This window comes from Lissotriton vulgaris, chromosome 6, assembly GCF_964263255.1.
Source record: "Lissotriton vulgaris chromosome 6, aLisVul1.2, whole genome shotgun sequence".
In the NCBI taxonomy this organism is placed as follows: domain Eukaryota; kingdom Metazoa; phylum Chordata; class Amphibia; order Caudata; family Salamandridae; genus Lissotriton; species Lissotriton vulgaris.
This window is the reverse complement of record NC_141694.1, coordinates 1,826,682,069-1,826,704,277: the sequence shown is the minus strand read 5'-3', so window position 1 is coordinate 1,826,704,277 and position 22,209 is coordinate 1,826,682,069. Positions and strand designations below refer to the sequence as shown.

The 22,209-nt window shown below is 41.7% G+C and overlaps 1 protein-coding gene across 2 annotated transcripts in view; it reads left to right on the top strand.

Moving 5' to 3' along the window:
- The window catches only part of LOC147709569 (interferon-induced very large GTPase 1-like), an 81,676-nt gene extending 59,773 nt beyond the window's left edge, over nucleotides 1–21,903 (top strand). For both annotated transcript variants that reach the window (XM_086928087.1, XM_086928088.1), the window contains exon 3: nucleotides 2,018–21,903. In XM_086928087.1, coding sequence (XP_086784213.1) covers nucleotides 2,018–9,330 — 7,313 coding nt within the window. In that variant the 3' untranslated portion in view covers nucleotides 9,331–21,903. The remainder of the gene's footprint in view (nucleotides 1–2,017) is intronic.
- Nucleotides 21,904–22,209: the final 306 nt, after the last annotated feature.

The following is a 22,209-nucleotide window of genomic DNA, read 5'->3' as shown; positions in this document are numbered from 1 at the left end:
TTCCTCCAAAGTTTGTTTCAGCATTTGTCGGCACCTCTACCACTGTCACCACTTTCTGAGACATTGACTTTAGTTGTTGGTTTATTTCACCCAAGAGGAATGTATGACTTTACAACACATACATTTACAGCGCATGCCTTTACAACCCAGTTTTTACATCGCAACATCCTTTACAATGCATACATTTACATCTCATAACACTACAACAAACTTTTCAAAACTACATTTACAACGCATTTCATTACATCGCAGTATACCTTTATAACGTATGCCATTACAGCGCATACCATTACATTGCATTTAAGGTAAGTGTTGGATAGTGTAATATGTAAAAATTACTATTCTAGCTCCAGGGATGTGCAACAGTAGGGTAAGTGTTGGATAGTGTAGGGGTTTTATGTGTTGTAATGGTATGCGTTGTAATGACATGCAATGTAATGCCTGCGTTGTAGTGACATGCGATTTAGTGTCATGCCTTGTAGCGACATGCAATGTAATGGATGCGTTGTAGTGACATGCGTTGTGAAGTATGTTGAGATGTAATGACTGCATTGTAAATGTAGTGCGATATAATGGTTGCGTTGTAAAGGTTGTTTCCCCACCTAAGTGTATTTAAATACAGCTAAGCTCTTTCTTAAAGTATTCTTTTGAAATGTGTGTTTTTTAACCATCATTTACAGTTAATTTAAACAGTTCGAGATAGCCCTTCTTGTTCTTCGTATTTTTCTACAGATTTGTGAGATCCTGTTAGCTTTTCCTCTAATATATCTGGTTCCATATCATAACATTCTGTAAGCTCTTGTAGTTCAACTTTAAGCCTCATTACGATGTCAGTCGGAGTTTCCTCCTCCCAACACTGACTCAGAATCAGGACTGATCGACTCATGGTCGACGGTTCCTCCCAACCGATTACGATGCGACCGAACACTGTTCAGTCGGATTCCACCTGACTCCTATTGGAGCCTGTGTTTCGCCTGACAACAGAGGCTCCTATGGGGAAATGGGAGATGTGCAGAAAACACTGCACCCTGTCGCAGGCACTCCATGGTGACTGGCACACAGTGCACAGTTTTACTGGGGTGTCCTTTAGGTACCAGATCGATCCCCAACTGGATACTGCAGGATGAAGGAGGGACTGCTAGGGGCCCCAAAAGTCATTTTCCAACTGCCTTTTCGTGTCGGACAAACCTACTAGGAAAGGCTGTTGGAAACCGACAACATGATCCCTCAGCCGAAAGCGCAGTCCGTAGAGCTGTACGATGCAGGTCAGACCAACACAAATTCTACGAGAGTTGATCGGAACGATTCAGAAAGACCGTATGATTTACAAACCAAGCCCGAACATTGTAATCGGTTCGTAAACTGACCTAGTCGGTCGGAAGGGTTCTGACACGGTCTTGTAGATTCCGACTGTCAGGAGGAGGCTTTTTGCCTGACATCGTAATCGGCCTAGTAGTGTTCTTCTAATTTTAGACCTAGGTTCGATGAGTGCAGTAAATTAATTAGTTAATGGTAAAGTTGTCCTTTATTTCTGCCCTTTTGGTTTGCATCTGCTATGATCTAAAACCATCTTAGATTTCTAGATATGTGCCTCGATCCATGTTGCAGAGTGGATCAGGGCCCCCAACCACACATTTCTTCTGAGTTCTGCAGGTCTCTAGTCAACCTGGTTGTCCAGTCCCCCTCTCTAGGTCCAACTTGTGTATGAGTGTAAACAGGGTATACAGGGCATTCAATTTCTTATTTAATAAAAAAAGATGTCAGCTGCAAGTCAGATTGAAATGTAGGAGCATTTAAACACCATTGAGAAGTCTCATTGGAGTGTAGCCCCAGGTGAAAAAAAGAAAATGTACTCATAATAAGCGAAAATTAATGCGACATTAAATAATGAAAAATTACCTTGGCTTTGTCAATGTTCGTTTTGTCTGTATCTCTTGATAACAGTGATTTAAGTGAATTATGTGACAGTTCTCAATACAAATGTAAAAAAAAAAAAATTGATCTTCTCTTTTTCTAGAAATGTCCAAAGACATTGAGCTTCCTCAAGAGCCAATTGCAGAAGACCTTGGAAAGAAGGAACTTGAAATGACGCTTGGTGAAGTGGGGCTAAATCCAGAATATTTGTTACCTATATTAGAATCCAAGCTTGGCATAACTAATGTGGACACTTTGCAATATGCTGAACTAAACGATTACAAAAAGCTAGAAGGTAATGTGCAGCATGAATGGGAAAAGCAAGCACTTCAAAAACTAATTGATATTCCTGGAGCCCCCCTAAAAAGACAACAGTGGCAAGAGAAACATTTAGCAAATCAGCAAAAACGAAAGAACTATGAAAAATCATTGTTGGAAGAGCTAAAACAAATGCAATCTGATAGTAAAACGCATCAGGACACTTTTGTTACGACAAAAGAAGAAGAGCTAAGAAAAGCTATGGACATACCCAGGGAATATTGGGTGTCATCTGGGAAAACTTTAAAGGACATGATGGAAGACCTACACAATAAACTAACCATTATGGATGGGGAATTTGACAAGAAGCACATCTGTCTGTCTGATAAAGAAGTACTGAGAAATGCATCAGGAGGCCTTGCGCTTGAGGGTGTTTACAAGACCACAAGACCTGAAGATTCTCTGGAGAAGCGAGAACATCTAATTACTATTCCGGAAGAATTCAGGCTGCAAGGTCCAGTACAAAGTCCTGTATTTCAGCAGAAAGAATTTTCCTCTTCTTCAGCTGAGTTAATGTTCACACGCAGAGTGGAAAAATGTGGATTTAGCCTGAGTTGTTCAGCACAAGTGGGCTTTTGGGATTTTCAGATGGAAACCGGTAACAATTACCAAACATCTTCAGAATCTGAAACAGACCATAAATCCCATTCTGAACACAGTTACATTTGTACAACCAAGTTTAATTACATCCCCCTAGCCTCGGGATACTTTGAAATGAATCATCTTCGACTTTCTGATGCTGCCCTAACACAGTTAAAACAAACTGAACAGTTTCTGAGTCTTAACAAAGATGGTGATAAGAATATAGGGGACAGTCAAGTTGCTAACTTTTTTCATCAGTTTGGTTCCCATGCAAACAAGGGCCCTCTTCATTTTGGTGGGATCTACTGGTGGAAAGCCACATCCGAAGGCTTCAAAGCAGAACATCTTGATGAAGTTAGAAAAATGACAAATGAAGCGCTGAACACACATGTAGGTGCCAGTTATGGCCTAAATGTGGGGGTGGCCGTCAATGGAGAAAATCAAAGCGCAGCAGCATCTTTCACTGGAACGCAGAAGGAAACATTCCAGAAACAGATTCAGATGTTGGTTTCCAAAACAGGTGGTCCAGAAGAAGTAGATTCACTTCAGCAGTGGAAAGCTGGTCTTGTCTGCAATAACAAAACCTGGCATGTGATTGACAGAGGGTCTCAGTTTGTACCAGTGTGGGACATTATACTTCACAACCACAAAGCTGATTTTAAAGATATTGAGGAATTGTCCACGTGTCTTCTGGATTCCTACAACCGCCTAACAAACCAAAACGCAGTTTTGTTACCTGGACAAAATCTACTTTGTGCTGCAGATGAAGCTAAACACCTTTTGCTTGATATGAAATCCTGGCCAGTGTCTAGTGCTGAGGAGAAGTTAAAGAAATTAGATGATTTCAAACTAAAATTGAATGAAAAGGTAAAAAACGACAGCATTTGGGTTGGTATCTGTCTCTCAGATCCAGTGCTTCAGGATTTCTTGATTAATATTGTCAAGAAACACAAAGATTCATCTGGGAAAGAAACAGCAAATATTAAATCGCTGATGTGCTGCCTTGTTGAACCTCATATGGATTCAGTTGAAGACTTTCCTGGATCTTCCATCATTAGGGAGTGGTTAGATGAGTCTGAAAGCGAGCAACATCAAGACATCAGTATCAATGGATTTGATCAGTTGGTGGAAGTTCTACAGGCATCAAAGAATGACATAAAGGAAAGAATACATGACTCTAAGGAAGGCAGTCAATCAGAAAAGCATGATTCAAAGATAGCTGCTACTGAGAAGGTGAGGTCTTCACTGTCCTCTTTCCTAAAGACTCTAAGAAATACCAAACAAGTAGAGAAAGAATGTATTTTTCTGTCAGTTGTTAAGTGCATAGGATACTGTGCACAAAGTAGCACTTTTCAGCATCCTCTTGGCAAGCCAGAAATTGATTTCATAATTGAAGAAATGACAGCAGCAAACACAAAGTATCTGGCCCTAAGAGAAAAAACTATTTTACAGGCACAAGCCTTTTCCCTTCTAAAAGCCTTGACAGTAACAGTGGAAAACAAGGTAGTGTCTCCAGAACAGAAGCAAGACCGACTGCTCTTCTTTAAAGACCAAATGGCAGGAACTCTTTTCCCCAAAGTTGTTCATGTCCTCAACACACATGATAAGTTTGGTGACTGGACCACTCTGGAAAAAGATCTGAATGCGCTAATATGCGGTAATAATGACAAAACTCTGGATGATGTAAAAGCTGAACAAGTGAGGCAAGATCTGGAATCAGTATGTCAGGAAGTTATTTTAAAATCTGGAAATGTGCCCCAAAGTAATCCTCAAAACCATGAAACAATCACAAAACAAGGTTTTTCTGATCTGATTAAGCGCCTTAATCTTGAAAATTATTATCCAAGAAAATTGAAAAAGTCAGACTTCCACGTTATTTGTCAGTCATATCTCTCTGAAAGCCAGCCGGTAACAGAGAGAGAACTTCCTTTTTATTTTTTGCAAAAGTTGATGATGTTGGACTACCAGGCAAAGTATTTGGTATGCAAAGATAAAGGTGAAGAAGGCATGGACTGTGAGAGTGCCACCAGTGGTATTGATCGAACAGATGAACCTGGTGATACACTTGATGATTTTATCTGTTTTTGTAGCAATGAACCTTCTGATACTGCACCACAGGAAAAGACTCTGGTGCACCCCATGGACGTCCAGATGGCAATTTTTCATTGTGCGGATGATTTTATGCGACAATATATTTCAACAAAACTAGCCTTTTGCCAGTTCGCTCTGCCATTTTTAGTACCAAATCCCAGCAAATCACAGATTGAATTCCCATTGTGGTCCTTTCGCCAGGTGAATAAGAAATGGGTGAGCCAATCAAACAATACAAAAGACACAGAAACAAATGCATGTAAAGAGAAGCCCATTACAGAAGCCAGGTTGCCGCTGGTGTCGTTCATGAGGTTTGGTCCTTCTCTTTCTTCTAAATCTCAAATCTTGTCAAAGCTCTTGAGCAAACAGCAGCATGGCATATTCTTCCACCGCCATTGCAAAGGTGCCAGCACAGACTGCCTTCTGATGGACGGTGTGGTGGACATAGCCTGGTATTGCCCCAGCGGAAAAGATGACGACAGCTTTGATGACTGTGTCGCTTTCACGAATCTTCACGGAGATGCGAGGGACCATGAGATGCAATTAGATTTTTTGAATGAAATAGCAGCTGTCAATGTAATTCTATTATCAGAAAATGACCAGAATGAAAAAAGCAAATCTATCCTGAAAAAATGTTTTCAGTCGCCAACTCCTTTGATCTGTCTCTTTGCTGATAAAGAAAATATTCAACTTGATAACTCTAAAACTAAAGTAAAAATAGCTGCAAAGAACAGAAACGAAGCAGCTTTTATCAGTGAGCTGACAGCTACAATAAAACGCCTACTGAAGAATCCAACCAACACTCGCAGTCTTGAGGAGTGCGAACAAATCGCCCAAAAGCATGGGATTGTTGTAGATGAAAGTGCAGAAGAATGCAGAGGAGGCAAGCACATGGCACAAGACGTACTTAAGATATTGAAAGAGAAAAATATATTAGACATGAAAAAGACATTTCTTCCTCTCCAGGGAGAACTTTGGCACACCTGGTGTAAGAATGATAAGGGAATGAGACGCCTCCAGGGCAAAATGGAAAAGAGCATTGAGCAGCAGAAAAGTACCATTGAGTCAGAAAATCATCACATCAGGAACAAGCAGCTCAAAATGGCGTTCCCCCTAAATGCATTCATGAAGGCCTTTCTTGAGTATTTAAATTCAGGATCCCATTCAAAAAAGATGTACTTCCTGAAGTGGTTTAGCCTCTTCCTTGACAGAGAGATATCCCCTGTTCTTGAGAGTTTGTATCAACAATATCACAGTTTATGGTTGAAGAGCAGAGATAAAGATAAACCAGGAAACAAGGACTCAGAGGAAACCTATGAAAGCCGCTTGAATAAACTCTCCATTAATATTGAAGATTCCACGTTCGGCCTTGAACACGTTCTCAGGGAAGTGGGTCAGGTTTACGAGGCTTTGGATACAAAGCCTACAAAGGAAAATCTTTTGAATGTCTTGTCACAAACTGCAGCAGATCTGATGCTATCAGGACATCCCATTGAGCTGATGGATGGGGATGCTTCGCACGTACCATTAAAATGGATTGATGCAGTCCTTTATCAATTAATTGTGAGGCTTGGAGATGTTAAAGTGTTTGTTCTTTCAATTCTTGGCATTCAGAGCAGTGGAAAGTCCACCTTGCTGAATGCCATGTTTGGCCTCCAGTTTGCTGTTAGTGCAGGCAGATGTACGCGAGGAGCCTTTATGCAACTGATCAAGGTGGACGACAAGCTCAGGTCTGACCTGCAGTTTGACTATATGCTTGTCATCGACACAGAGGGGCTGAAGGGTTCTGGGAAGGCAAATCTTCAGTCAGGTAGCAGCTATGACAATGAGCTGGCCACCTTTGTCATAGGACTTGGAAACATGACTCTCATCAACATCTATGGAGAGAATCCTAATGAAATGGAACATTTTCTCCAAATCGCAGTCCACGCCTTTCTGCGAATGAAGCGGGTAAACATTTCTCCAAGCTGTCTGTTTGTGCACCAAAATGTTGGAGATATTACAGCAAAAGAAAAAAACATGGAAGGAAGAAGAGTCCTTCAGGAACAGCTGGATAAAATGACACGGATTGCAGCAGAACAAGAGAGCTGTGACCTGACAGGCTTTAATGACGTCATCAGATTTGATGTAAACTCTCATGTTCAGTACTTTGCCCATCTTTGGGAAGGAGATGGGCCAATGGCGCCTCCTAATCCCAGCTACAGTCAAAATGTGCAGGAGTTGAAAAGCCTTATTCTCACGATTGCAAAAAGAGATGCTCAGTGCACCATGTTGAAGATGTCAGATCTCAAATTGCGTATAAAGGATCTATGGGCCGCTTTGTTGAATGAAAATTTTGTCTTCAGTTTTAGGAATTCCTTGGAGATTGCAACTTACAAGAAGTTAGAAAACATGTATAATTCATGGGCATGGGAGTTGAGGGAGGTTTTTCTCAATCTACAAAACAAGCTGAATATTGATATAGGAAACGATGAACTCGAGAGAGTAGACAGAACTTACATGGAGAGGGGGGTTCAGGAAAAATGTGATTCCATCATGAAGAGCATGGAAACGTTCTTCAGGGAAGACAAAGACAGTAAGATGTTAATTCAGTGGAAAGGAAATACTGAAAACAGGTTAACAAATATTAAGTATGATCTCATCGAAAGAACAATCAAAATGGCAGAAGAGCAAATCAGAGTTAAAAACAATAAAAGCAAATTAGGCCAAATTAATTTAATTTATGAAAAGCAACTGCTTGATGAAAGCAAAAAAACAGCCTTGGGCTTTAAAGGTAAGGAACTGGGGGAAGAGGAGCTAAAAAATATATTTGATAGCATCTGGCAGTCTTGGCTTCAAAATGTTATTTCTTCAATCCCCCCTGCAGAGAAGCCGAATGTTAAGGTGGATATGCAAAACACCCTTCTAGAGCAGTTTAAAAGCCACTCTAATCTAGTTAACAAATTCGAAGAGTCTGCAACATGGGTCGACTTAACCCAGGAGTTTTCTAACCACATTTCATCTAAACGAAAATGTAAAGTCTTATGGAAGGAACGTTTAGAAATGTTCGAGCTAAACAAAATTACCAATGTGACAGAGTCCCTAAAACAAGATGTATCAGAATACATCAAAGAGAAAGAGCAGAAACATGAGAATTATCGTCTTTCTTACTTTTACGACATTCTGAACATCATAGAAGGAAAAGTGAAGTCTGCATTTGATGGCTCAAAGTTTAGATTCCAAGATGACTACAAAGTTTATGTCTCCTTATATTTGTGCCAATTGGCAGCAAAACGATTTGATAAGATGTCTGAATCATTTCAGAAAGCAAATGACCCAAAAGCACATTTTGAAAGCAAGAAGGAGCATTTCTTTCTCAGGTTCAAACTGTCCTGTGAAGGAACAATTCGCATCGTGACATTTGTTGATTTTGTATGTAAAATACTGAAAACGGCGATCCTTAAGGCAGTCTATAACAAGACTGCGATAGACATAGCAGGGGATATGCGCGCAAACTGTGCAGCCTTCAATGGTAACAGATCAAAACTTGAATATCATTTCCTTCAGTCTTTAGCAGAAGAAGAAAACTTTGAGAACTATATGAGCTACATCAGTCAGCCCAAAGAAGCGTTTCAGCGTTTTATAAAAAAAAAAGTTTACAGTTATTGTTTTGTTGAAAACAAGAACATGGTAAATAATAACTTAAACATAACTCTTGATTCCTTTGAAAGGAGCGTTCTTAAAATTATTGGCGATGTCACTGAAAAGGTTAAAGGTAAATGTAGGAAAGGATCCACCTGGTCAGATGAATTCTGCGCACAAATTAGACGTTTTCTCATTTTTGATAGAAGTGATCTCACTGCTTTTGACGCACTTGAGGTACCAGACGTTCAGATCCTACAAGAAGCCATGACTAAGGCTTTGACGACTCTTGTTAAAGGTCTGAGGGAGGGGTTTGAAAAGGCTGATGGCTTTGAGGAGTTTGAAAAGAAACCTCATGACGTGTTTTTTGATCAGTTCTCTGGTTGCTGGGTAAAGTGTCCCATGTGCACTGCTGTCTGTACAAACACAATCCCAGGCCATGGTGGAGACCACAGTGTACAGTTCCATCGCCCTGAAGGTCTAGCTGGTTGGAGATGGAATAACACTGAAAACTTTGTTATTGATATCTGCACGTCTTTAGTATCTAGTGATTTGGAATTTGTACTAAGTGAGGGGAGAACATGTCCTTACAAGAGATACCGAGATGCAGGGCCTGAGTATGCGTGCTGGAGCATCACTCCAGATGCCTCAACGCAGTTATACTGGAGATGGTTTGTGTCCCATTTCAGGTCCAATCTAGAAACACACTTTGGTCTAAAATTTTCAGAAAAGGGAGAAATCCCGTCTGAGTGGCAAAGCATTACAAAAGAATCTGTCATTGAAGAGTTAAGGAAACAGATGTAGCTCTGCTGTTCCTCCAGTGGGCGGCGCCATTGTCACCCCTGAGCAGCTTCTCAGTCAGTCCCACTGCATCTAATGCTCCTGCTGCTTTAACAGGGTACACTGACTGTTTCTGTAGACCACAATTTATCATCGCAAATAATGGCATGTAGAACGGTGCACAAGTGTTATGCTAACTAGAGCACAATGAGAGGGAGGAGATGTGGCCTAACATCCAGAGCTGCTGACTTTGTAAGTGTGAAACCAGGTGCAGGTTCCAGCCTCGCCTAACCTCCTATGATTCCTAAACTCCCTGGGACAGATTTACAAGCACCTTGCGGCACTTTTGCGTCACTTTTAACATGGGAAATGTGACGCAAAAGTGGTGCAAGGGGCTTGTAAATATGCACCTCTGTGTCCAAATAAAAATGTTTTAAAAATGTCCTTGTCCAACTTAATTTAGTGCTCATGTATAGCACTGCGGTGCCTCTGGGACACATTTGTGCTATACAAAGTGGCAAAAATATGTTTGTATTAAAATACAACACATATAGGGCTTGCCTTTGACGTACATTGTGCAACATTTTATTGTCTTTTTTGCAAGCATTTACAAGATAAGTAAAAAGAATACAAATAAATAAAAGAAAAAATGTTGCATGATGGGCATATGATTACAAAAAAATATATATAATTTAATACTGAGCCAGAGCACTGCAATAGGCAATGTGGGATACTATTTATTTGTTGACTGCAGAGCAAAGAGACCTGGATTTTAGTCTCAACTTTAACTGGATTGCACTGTGTGATCCTGAGAAATTCTTCTTGCGCACCAGTGCTCCTACCAGACCTTTTAGGAGTGATTAGAAATGAGCCAAAGCCCCAGTTATAATAGCAAGTCAAGAGTGAAAATTGTTTGTTCAAAGGAGATGCTTTGTGCAAATTATTAAGGTTGGAAGCAAGCTTTGTTTAGAAAGGAATGTGTGCAAATGTAGATGTTTCGAACGCGCCTGCCATGAACGAAGGCTGTCAAAATACAGTAGCAGCTTCAGCGCCAGCTGCAGAGAGTCCCAAATTAAGTGTGATGGAACCCAGGCCAGCTTTTCACACCATTCCCCAGATTGTTAATATACACAGGGTGCAGCCAAGGCTGTATTTTATCCCCTATAGTATCACTCCGATAAATAATACGATGAGCTCAGCAGGCAGAAGGGCACGAAGCACTTACATACATGCTAATATTTTAGCAGTGCTTAATTTGTAAAAAGAATAAGTGCCAGGGCTCTCGTCGCGAGGCCACTGCACCTTGCACCACACATTGCCACTGCCATGATGCCAATGACACAAACATTAACCATCACACTCCTACAAGTGTGACATTGTGCACTATTTCTGCCCCCCAAAGCTATACGAATAGCTTGGGCGGAAGACAATAGTTATTTTTAATGTATATGTCATTAATAATTAACTGTTGTACTAATCTCTAAAGAAGACAGACAGCGCAACCTTGTGGCAGACTGTCACGAGTGCCAGTGTTGACAATTAAGTGCTGGTGCTGAAAACCGGAAACCACCGGCTCAAATTAAGCACTGCCTAATATTTTGAAAAAAATCTGGTGAATTTATTTTCCCTACTGACTTACATTAAAGCTGAGGAGATTTTAGGTGGAAAACAGGTAAACCCTTTTTAGTCTTTAAAGATCGAGAGTCTCCAGCTTGACTCAGGTCTCTTCACAGATATGTGCTTACAAGATGAAATGGATGGCTTCCTACTTTTTAGTTTTAACATCCATAACAAGACTTGAAGCTGTAACTGGAAACCTTAATGTCCACTTCCCGAAAATATTTAGAAGACAGGTGGGCTAAGGCAACAAAATGGAGCTGTACAGTGGTACAAAATAATAAAGCCAGCACTGCAAAAGGTTGTACCTGAACCTTCGGAAGCCATGGGATTAAATGAGAAGGAAATAATATAGATAGGAAAAGAGAAATTGCAAATGAAGAAATACAAAATTAGAATGGAGAAAGAGTTCAACGACCTAAAAAGGAAAGTAGCATCGAGGAAAGTGAAAAAAAGAGATAAAATGGATGAACAATAAAGGCTAGAAGGGGATGAAAGGAAACTAGAAAAGCTCCTACCGAACAAACCACAACTCCAGTCATTCTTCATTTATCGACATGGTGCCTGTGAGAGGACGATTCTTTGCAGCTCTTAAAAACGAAAGGAGGATTTTATCATTAGGTTGGCAAGTATTTCTTGATAAACTGAGAAGGGCTCAGTTTTGAGAGCCCTGCGTCACTCTTTCACCTCGTCAAGTGGCACATGCGTGGCCTCAGGAATCTTGAGTAAGGCTGCGCAGCACAAATCACTGCGTTGCCTCACTTGGCGCCCGGGAAGTGTTTCTTCTGTGCTACGGTGGGTCTTACCCGCAACTTCCATGGAATTTGACACCACCCCAGATTTACAAAGTGATGTAAACCTGGGAAAATGCCAAATCCATAGGCCTCCCGAGGTGCGGCGTAACAAGTAGAAATATGTTTATCTCTCCTCGTCATTCTGCAGCACACATAGAAAGAGGAAAACACCTCTTAGGATTGTTTTTGTGCAGGAAGGTGCCCCTTCCTGCACAAAAACAATCCTGAATACAACGGAGGCACCCTTGCACCATGGGGCATGGGTGCCTGTGTTGGTGCTAGGCTGCCGAAACGTCACCAGCATAGGAAGAAAGGACCGGAATGCGTTGTATAGCTTAAATACTGTGCATTCCTGCTCTTTCACTTTGGCGTAGGGCAGCGCAGCAGGGTGACTTGATGTGCTGCTCTATGCCAAAGTCACATAAAGAAGCCCTTAATAGCCTCACGAGATACCACTCGTCCATTGATGGTTATCAGAAGGGCGCACAGGAGGTGGCGAGCATGGCAAGGACCTGCTGCTATGGAGATGAAAGGGATGACTAATTATAAATAGAATAAACTATGCATAAATGAAAGGGTGAGCGAGCATCCATATTAAGGCTTTGACTCACGCCTCAAAGCACTTTTATTAGATCCTGTGATTGGCCGTATAGTCTTGCACAGGGTAGAGGAGAGAGTACAGAGGCCATTTTGAATCGTGTTACTCACAATGAAGGGCAGCCAGTGGCTGTAGCGGCCTGGCCCAGTACCCCATTAATGTATGCAGTGGGGGGCGGAAGCAAACTGGGAATGACATTTGAAAAGCCCAATGGATGATGATGGCCGGCTGAAAGCCCTTCTGTGTATGTGTAAATTTATGTATTTTTATATTGATTGTGTTTGTAAACATGAGGCTGACAAGACTGCTAAAGCTGTCTGTAGGCCAGACCTAAACAGACAACAAAATACATATGCATGCCAATGTTACTACTACAGTGAAATAGAGTGGCATTTTAAATGCATGAAATTAACAACCACATATAGAACTTGTACACCAATATCACAGTTTGTTTGAAAAGAATGACTACAAATCGCACAACGCTGAAAGGAAACTTCATTCTTAACTGTGACCATTATGCTCGACTAAATCACTAACAGGCAGAGCCCATGGAACATTGTTCTCCACATTATGAAAGGATTTCAGCGCTTAACCAGTGGCAGTAAGCACTACATTAATACCAATTTCAATTGCAATCACCAACATGCATGTATTGGAACACATGCCTTAAATGTTCCCTGTGTGGGTAGCCTTGGTGTAGGTACTAATGGTTTCAATTTAATAAAATCATATAGAAATGAAAAGAATGTCAAATAGTAAACCATTTTAGCTTGATTATGTTGTGCAGGTGTGAAGCCGATATTGATCTGGACACTTGAATGTGTTTATGCACTGCTTTCGATAATTATTGAAATAAAGTTATGCAACACATTTGCCCCATTTTCAGCTCTGCTTTTTAATGTTTTCTGATTTTGTTCTTCTTTTTGTGTCTGTGCCATACAATTACTCTGACCTTACAGAGCAGATCACAATATTACATGTAGGTGCTAAAACCTGCACAAATATACTGAAGTATATAAACAAGAGAAGCGTTGGCAACGTCAATGGGTAGGTTTGGCTTGTGGATAGAGCATGCACATGGACACACACAATATACATGTGCATATGCAAACCAGATGTACATCTTCACATATCCCTGCACACACAGATCAACACGCCTCAAGGCGGTTACACAGGCAAGCCACTAGCTATCAGAATATTGTGTCCGAATTATTGCTCACAATAAATATTGCGGTATTTAAGTTAATAATAGAAAATCTACACTGAATGGAGCAATATTTTTGTAAACAATATTTAGGGCAAGATTTTTTTGTTAGTATTTTTTCTAACGATATTCCGACACACAGGCACAATGGAGTTACAACTATATGCAGACAGACGATGAAACATGCAGTCATCAAACAAGCAGGACAACAGATACACTGATGCCCATGCACATGGACCTTAATCAGATTCACCAAGTGTCATGCTTTGCAAGTTGGTCCTGATTGCTCCGGTGCTCTAGGAGGTAAGTTGTCAGACTGCAGTCAAGAGCCTCTGCCTGGGGATCTAGGAGTAGTGAGGTTGCCATGGATATAACTTCATTTGTGGACTCTTCAGCCACTTGTAAGCTCATTCAGCATGTTCTCTCCTCGGGGACCACAGAGGTGTGACTCAAGAGGGACTGCATTGTCACTGGGTACTTTTACAGGACTCTGCACCTCGTGTGACTGTTGCTCAGCACCGCGGTGTAGCCAAACGTCAAAGGAGGCACCCAGGAGTGCCTGAAGTTCTCACTGTTCCTCAGTCCAGCTGCTTTTAGCTCTTGCCTAGGAACCGCTTGCGCTGCCTCTGCAAGATATTCTTTATTCAGGATTGTTAGAAAATAATCGACAAGCAGGAACATCACCGGCGCCATATTGCCTAACAAGAAGCCATCGACCACACGTAAACGGCATCCGTTTAGGTGCCGCAGCCATCTCGTGCTTTGCAAGTCACCTATGATTCACCCTGACCCTGCAACCATCCCCGGTGCCCTGATTCAGCATGACCAAATGCACTAAGGTCATAAAACCTTGTCAGCCTGACAAAGCCCCAGAGCCACTTCCCACCCTAAAACACATTTATCCTTTCATCCTCTGCACATGAGCAAGGTCTTCTGATAATCCCCAACTGCACCTGGCCACTTGATCAGGTCCCAGGCTGTAAAACAAGCCTTGTGGACATACTTTATTGCCCCCACACAGCAGGACTTGTTACACAAACAGAAATGCTTGATCTTATCACTTACATAACCTTTAGATCTTACCGATCCCACACACTTCTATGTCCTGTTGGAATGTCCAGCTGCAAGATGACAATTATCTGTTAGATTTGGGAGGGGGAACAACAGCTGGTGGGTCTGTGTGGGAACCGGCTGGAGGCAGGAATTCCTAGGATGTTTGACCACTAATAAAGTTACTGAAAATGGTATAAAAGGGAGGGCAGCAGAGAAATTGTTACAACGCCTCCTGAAGACATTCTGTTTGTCCGAAGCGATGTGCTCTCCTCTGGAGCAAATAATTCTGTTCTTAGCTTCTCTGCTTCCAGCGCCCGCCTCTTTATTTGTTTAAGGGGTAACTAAGAGAATTAGAAGCTACTAAAGCCAAGCAGTGTTTGATGATAACAAGAGAAAATCTGCTTTTCTACAATTGGCATCCCAACGTGGCGCCCATCAGAGACATGCGGGTCCAGTCGAGAGGTCCTAACGACTGAGTGAACGACTGCAACGATCGGAAAAAGTGCACCTGCCCGAAAGACCCTCGTCTGGCAGCCGATCCTCCAAACTTCACCGGTTCCGAACGCACCTCTCTCGAGTGACCTGCGGTCCTGACTGGGATCCCACAGGAGTGCTGCGGTAAAATTGAAGTAAGAGGACGATCAGGCACTGGAAGGGGAAGGCGAAGAACTGTCCACGTGGTTCGGGTAAGGTTGTGGTACACGACTATTGAATTGTTTGATTGATTGATTGTGTGGTTCGGAAAATACTAGTATTACGCATTGATTGGTTTGTTTAGCCTCGTTTGCTACTCGATATATTGGTTCTCTTTGAGATATTCTCTCTTTGCAAACAGCGAAGGATAGCTAGTGCGGACCTTTGTCCATAATTATTTGAGATCTTCATTTGTCCGATTATACGTCATGCCTATCTTCTCCCCACTGATTGCTAATTGGTTCTTTGGTTATTTGGTTCTTAGGATATTTGGTTCTTTTTGAGATATTCCCTGCTTGCAAACAAGCATAGAATAGGAATATTCCCTCTTTGGCGGCAGCGAAGGACAGGTAGTGCGGACCTTTGTCCACGACATATTGAGATATTCATATTGACCGCTTGTACGTCATGCCTGTCTTCTCAAAATTGTTTGATTGTTTTGGACCGGACCGTTTATTAGAGGTCAGTCATCCGGTTCCTCCGGAGGGCCCCCTAATAAAAAGGACATGAATATGAAATATGGATTAGTCGCTGTAGCTTTTAGCAAACTATAGCATAAAATAGAGTAAATCAGTAGGCCACTGATGGGATCTTTTGACCCCGCTAAAATGGAAACGCTAGGAATAGCCCTTCACGAGAAATATGGAATTAGCAACATGAATATTGATTGATTGGTAGTTTTTTGAATAATGGTTACTATTTGCAAATAGTAAAGGACAGGAAATGCAGACTCCTTGTCTGAATTTAGGATTAAATGAGAGATTATTTTGACCGATATCCATCATGCCTGTCTTTTCTGAAGTTATTGGAAAATGGTTGTTTTAGCTTGAATTGTTTGTTGAACAAAAAGTATGGTATTTGTCCCATAATGTATGACTCATTGAGGGACAAATACGTAAAGAAGGAACTCTAATTTAAAAGGGCAAGTAAAATGAAGTAACTCGATTATAAAAAGTTAAAAAGATGCAGTACGCAGAAACAATGTCGAAAGAATAGTCAAGATCTGTTGTATTTTACGCCCCTACAACGTAAGCAATTGGTAAAGATCAATGAAGGGGACAGTAGATCGAACCTCTTTTATTTAGCAGCTCCCTCGAAGGAGCAAAAGCGAGCCTTTTTCAAACTAGGAATCTTCCTTTACATTACATTTGTAAGGTTCCCAAAGAAGTACATTAGCCTGAAATGTGTTAGCTATGAACCCCAAGTGCATTCTGGTCATTGGAGTCCTAAACATTGTAATCTTTGTTTTACACACCACGTGTTTCCGAGGAGTTTTTCAAATGCTCCTAAGCCTCACCAAAAGAATGCCATCCGGTCTAACATTAGGCAGGAGTAAGTTATAAATGTATTAAGTAAAAAGGAGAGAAAAATCTTCTCTAGAATATATTTGCCTGCATGGCCAAAGCCAGGGCTCGAAAAAGAATATTGCAAGAAAGCTTGTTTTAAATGTTAGCGTTTGATGTCCTTGCACACGTCATATGATTAGAATTAACATTTTTAGGAAAGTCCTGCTCTGTTTTAACCTCTCGTAACCTTCTAACACAGCGGTCATCTGTTTAGATTATATATGAAAGTAATTTCTAGGCACTGTATTTTAGCAGTCGGACACAAATGCATAATATCGTTTTTTCGAAAGGCACAGTTTCTTTTGTGTGTTATGGATTGGTATGCCTTGCACAAACATTTCAGGCATGGCCTAGTCCGTGTTTAATGGACCCCATGAATAGATCTGCCAGCCTCGGCGATTACGAATCTGCGATTTTCTGGCACAACTGTGCTCCTGCGTTATCGGTCTAGAACTGCGCTGTGTCCTCCACCCGCTCGCAAAACTGATCTCCATGCAGACATTAGACAAGTCTGTTAGTGGTTGTACCGTGTAGCAAAAATGCATACCATTGAAAGCGCGAATGCACCCATCAAAACTTGCTACCACCTATAGTTTCTCTGCTCCACGAATAGGAACGGCCCCAAGCCACTGTAGATCGTTTTTTTCAATGAGAACATTGATCCATCACCCTCCCCTCACCTTATACTGAGTACCTCTAGCCACTGACCCTTTCCTACACGCGGTCTGTAATATCGCACTCAGACTATCTATGTGGTGAGCATCCTACCATTGGTTATCTTTGCCGCACTAACAGTTCTTTTGGGCTTCAATGCCGAGATGCCAAGGACTGCATCCCAAGAGATAAGTCAGGTACATGGGAAGTGAAAATATTTTTGTTATAATGCGCGCTGATGTGCTTTGAATGCTGCCCCCTCCCCCTCTTTTCTTTTTCTTTAGGTTACATCGAAGTTTCAGCTGAAGAATGGAGTGGGCTAAACGCACCGTATTCCACGCGAAAAGTAGGCTAGTACTGTGAGATGGTACGTTGTATGCAGAGGCTATCTCTGGGAGCGTGAAAAACTGTATGGTATGAATGCGTATGTGTCATGTACGCCTGGGTTGATAAGAGAATGCTTTTTGGTATGACTGAAGTGTTGATCGAACGGTTAATGGGATGAGAAAAATAGGCCTGAACATGGTACCTACATGCAAAAGACGATTAAAGTTTTTTTAAATATAGCACGTTCTTTACTTAGAAACGAGTCTCTCTCTAAATCTAGTGAATGGGAAGGTAGCCTACATCAAGAGCTTGAAGGATTATTGCAATACATAGAGCCTGGCTCCAACCGATATCACAAGTGTGCGACCAAAGTAATGCGCACCTGTGAGCTGACCAAATAGAGAAATGAAGAGTCCCCCTGTTTGGGGCTCATCCAAATCCTCCTCCACTCAGAAGTTAGAGATATTGTCATGTTTCAGATTTACCCCTTCTTCTTCCATCCATATAGAAAAATAAGAATTGTACAGTCACACGTCCGACTGACATCCCTCCTTTACCTCAGCCTGGACCATCGTTGCTAGATGTTGGGGCACCCCACTGTGAGTATAAGTACGATTCGGCTAGTGTCCGACCAATTAAAAGGGAGTAAGTATTTTTAAAATAGGCCACCAGCTAAAAATTGTCGACTATTGGGAAAGAAGAAAAGAAGGAGCCTGACCCCAGAATAAATTAAGTAGAGTACTGAGAATACACAATTTGCATGAAAAAGTCCTTTTTGTCCAAAACAACTCTGTGTTGTGTCTTCGGTTTTTGTACTTGATGCATGCACTGTCACGCCCTATTCGATATTTCTGTGTATGTAAACTATGCATTTATGTTTTCCCTCAGCTTGTGTGTTTTATATGTAAACCGACCTGTACTGTTCTATGTTGTATATGTACTGAATAGCCTATTATTGTAAACACTCTCTCTCTGTCTCTCTCTCTCTCTCTCTCTCTCTCTCTCTCTCTCTCTCTCTCTCTATGTTATGCGTGTACTGAATAGCCTATTGTTGTGCACAACGCTCTCTCTCTGAGAGCTCACTTTTGAATAAATGACGACACTGTACCTCACTGGTACACATCTAATTGGCTTTAAATTGACAGAAACAAAATATCACATTTTGCCATATTACTACCTCTCCTTTCTGTAAAATGATGGAACTAAATTGGCTGAGAAAGAAAAGACAGGTAAGACGACTGATGTCCCCTAATCTTGCCCTTAAAAGGGAACTATATGTCAGTGGCTTTTTGTTTTAGTGCCTTAGTGACACAACCTTCATCGTTCCCACGCCCATTGCACATAAATAGAGTGACCAAAACGTCCCCGTTTTTCCAGATTGGCCACAGTTTTGTACCAGCTGTCCCAGAAAATTTTAAGAAATGTAGCTCATGTACCGGTTTTTAAAGATAAATTGACTAAAACTGATAGAAGTTAGCCGTTGTTTCCCGAAAAGATTTAATTGACAAGCAAGCCACCAGGTTTAAAATTCACAATTTATGTAAGTTCTTACTGTGTGTTCTGTAGCTCTCTGCTAAGGAACGCACTCGTAGCTTGAAGTAAGATCGTAGTCCTTCTCCCAATTTTGTGAAATGTCCCTAGTTGTTTTTACTTTAAGATTCCGGTCACCCTAGATATACGTTGTATGGATATCGCAAGTCCCTCATTAACTAATGAAGTAGCTAGGATATAAAGGATGATGCAGAAATTAGAATGTTTATAAAAATTGATTCGAACCAAAGCAAAAGAAATGTTGTAGCAAACCCTGCTGAAGGAGTACTGAAACCAAAATGTTTAGCTAAAAAGTAGGAAACATTGACAGGATGGAACAATGCTTAGCCTGTGTACTTTATGGTAAACAATAGCTAGGAAGAGTACCTATAAGCCCATGATAATAGCACATCACACTTTTCTTAGTTAGCTGACCCTGAAGAAAAATATAGCTCTACAGAACTTAGTTTAGAACGACGAGTCTCTGCCGAGGAGCCGGTTTGAATTTGATAGACCATGTAATTGATAGATATTAGATTTCTTTCCACAATCACGAATGTAAAAGGAATGAACACCAAAGAGAAAAATTATGGTGGAAATTCATAGAAATGCTTGCAGACCTGCACCACAGCAATGATTTGTGAGTTAATAGCATACCCCGATGTAAGGATTAAAAAGTATCCACGCTATCGTCATTTTGAGCAACCGATAAATGTTTCCCCAGTTACCTGGGGTTGGGAGAGAGAAATTGACTTGTGTAAACGTCTTCCCCTGCCAGTTCTCTAAAAATTGTTTTGTACTTATTTGAAGATATCATGCAGTTGTCGGAGGAGAGGGGCCGGATGTGACGCACAGCCTGGCTGCAGATCATGGAACACCTATGACATGGACCAAAGGCGGAGCCGCAGAGCAAAGAGGTGCTGGACGAGGCACAACTCCCAACAAGGAAAATGAAAGAAAGAAGGGCTGTCCAGGAGCCCCCAGCTTATTGATCAGCCCTTTCCGAAAGTCCCAGCCCATTGAGCCTGATTGATGGGCCCACTTGCGTGAAATTTTTGCCCCCATTGGTCCATATCAGATATGACCCCACTCCGCCCTCTATTCCTTTGACCTTCCAAAGCACACCACCTTTTTCATATGGAGTTTTTTTTAATTGACTTGACCAAGAAACACAGCACACAGACAGAATAGGGTTAGTAGGGATGGACTTCACGGATAAAGAATAGAGTGCGGGTACCCTGTCTAAGGTACCTATGATAGATTAGTTAGGGATCAGGGCAGAAAGAACTGTGGTCCAAAAGCAAGAACGGCCATGCCCTGCAACGTGAAATCTGGATAAGAGCTGAAAGCATAGCTCCACCGCCGGTGCTGAACAGCGCCAACGACAGAAGAAGAACAATGAGAGCCTACCAGTGATGGCGCGTTGTAAAAAGACACTGGAAAGAAGAGCCTTTTTGACCATTTCCACCCACCTGACCATCACTTATATTAGGTTGAATTTCTCTCCCAACCACTTTGTATTGATTATGCCCCAATTGGACAAGAAAAAGATTTTCCTTTGAAATCTTGCATTGGTCACTTTTACTGTATATGAATAACCAAGAAAGTGTTAACTCTGTAAAATAATAATTATAGAACACCAGTTGTCCGCATGAATATGCTCTCTAGTTTGGATCCCCATGGAGTCTAGACTTCAAGTAATGTACTTAATAGTCCTTATCCTGCCAGAACATTTTGTCCGATATCATGTTTGTATTTGAATGAACTCTCTGCATCATCTAAGAAATATGCCCATCTCCAGGTCTAAAGGTATGATACGACAAATGTAATTTTGTATGCACTGCCTCCTGGTCTATTACATTGACTACATATGGTTGTTTCCCATTCTGTCAGCATTGGTAGCAGGATTGTTTTCATCTGCCCGTAATACAAATAGGCCACCAAAGACCGCAATAGACAACCCAATTGCACACCGCCCTTGTGTTCCCTATGTCTAAACCCTTTGTGCACCTAATACTGTAGACACTGACCAAAATAGACAAGCAAGATGTCTTGGGAATGTTCAAAGGGGTGACTGTTAGAAAATAATCGACAAGCATGAACATCACCGGCGCCATCTTGCCTAACAAGAAGCCATCGACCACACGTAAACGGCATCCATTTTAGGTGCCGCGGCCATCTCGCACTTTGTAAGTCACCTATGATTCACCCTGACCCTGCAACCATCCCCGGTGCCCTGATTCAGCATGACCAAATGCACTAAGGTCATAAAACCTTGTCAGACTGATAAAGCCCCGGAGCCACTTCCCACCCTAAAACACATTTGTTCTTTCATCCTCTGCACATGAGCAAGGCCTTCTGATAACCCCCAACTGCACCTGGACACTTGATCTGGTCCCAGGCTGTAAACCAAGCCTTGTGGACGTACTTTATTGCCCCCACATAGCAGGACTTGTTACACGAACAGAAATGCTTGATCTTATCACTTACATAACATTTAGATCTGACCGATCCCACACACTTTTAGGTCCTGTTGGAATGTCCAGCTCGAAGATGACAATCATCTGTTAGATTTGAGAGGGGGAATGACAGCTGGTGGGTCCGTGTGGGAACCGGCTGGAGGCAGGAATTCCTAGGATGGTTGACCACTAATAAAGTTACTGAAAATGGTATAAAAGGGAGGGCAGCAGAGAAATTGTTACAACGCCTCCTGACGACATTCTGTGTGTCCGAAGCGACGTGCTCTCCTCTGGAGCAAATAAATCTGTTATTTGCTTTTCAGCTTCCAGCGCCTGCCTCTTTATTTGTTTAACGGGTAACTAAGAGAATTAGAGGCTACTAAAGCCAAGCAGTGTTTGATGATAACTAGAGAAAATCTGCTTTTCTACAGGATATGGGCTGTAAAACGTCCTCACATTTTCAAGGACTGCCCCTGTTACATGTGTCGTTACTCAGAACTTGTGAGCACTATTTCTTTCTTTACGTTGGAGCAGTCAAGACCAGTGCCCGTGGTTTACGGACCACTGTTGTAAACCAGGCTATAAATCCTGCTCTATTCTTGCCCCATTTGCTGTGCATTCAAAGACC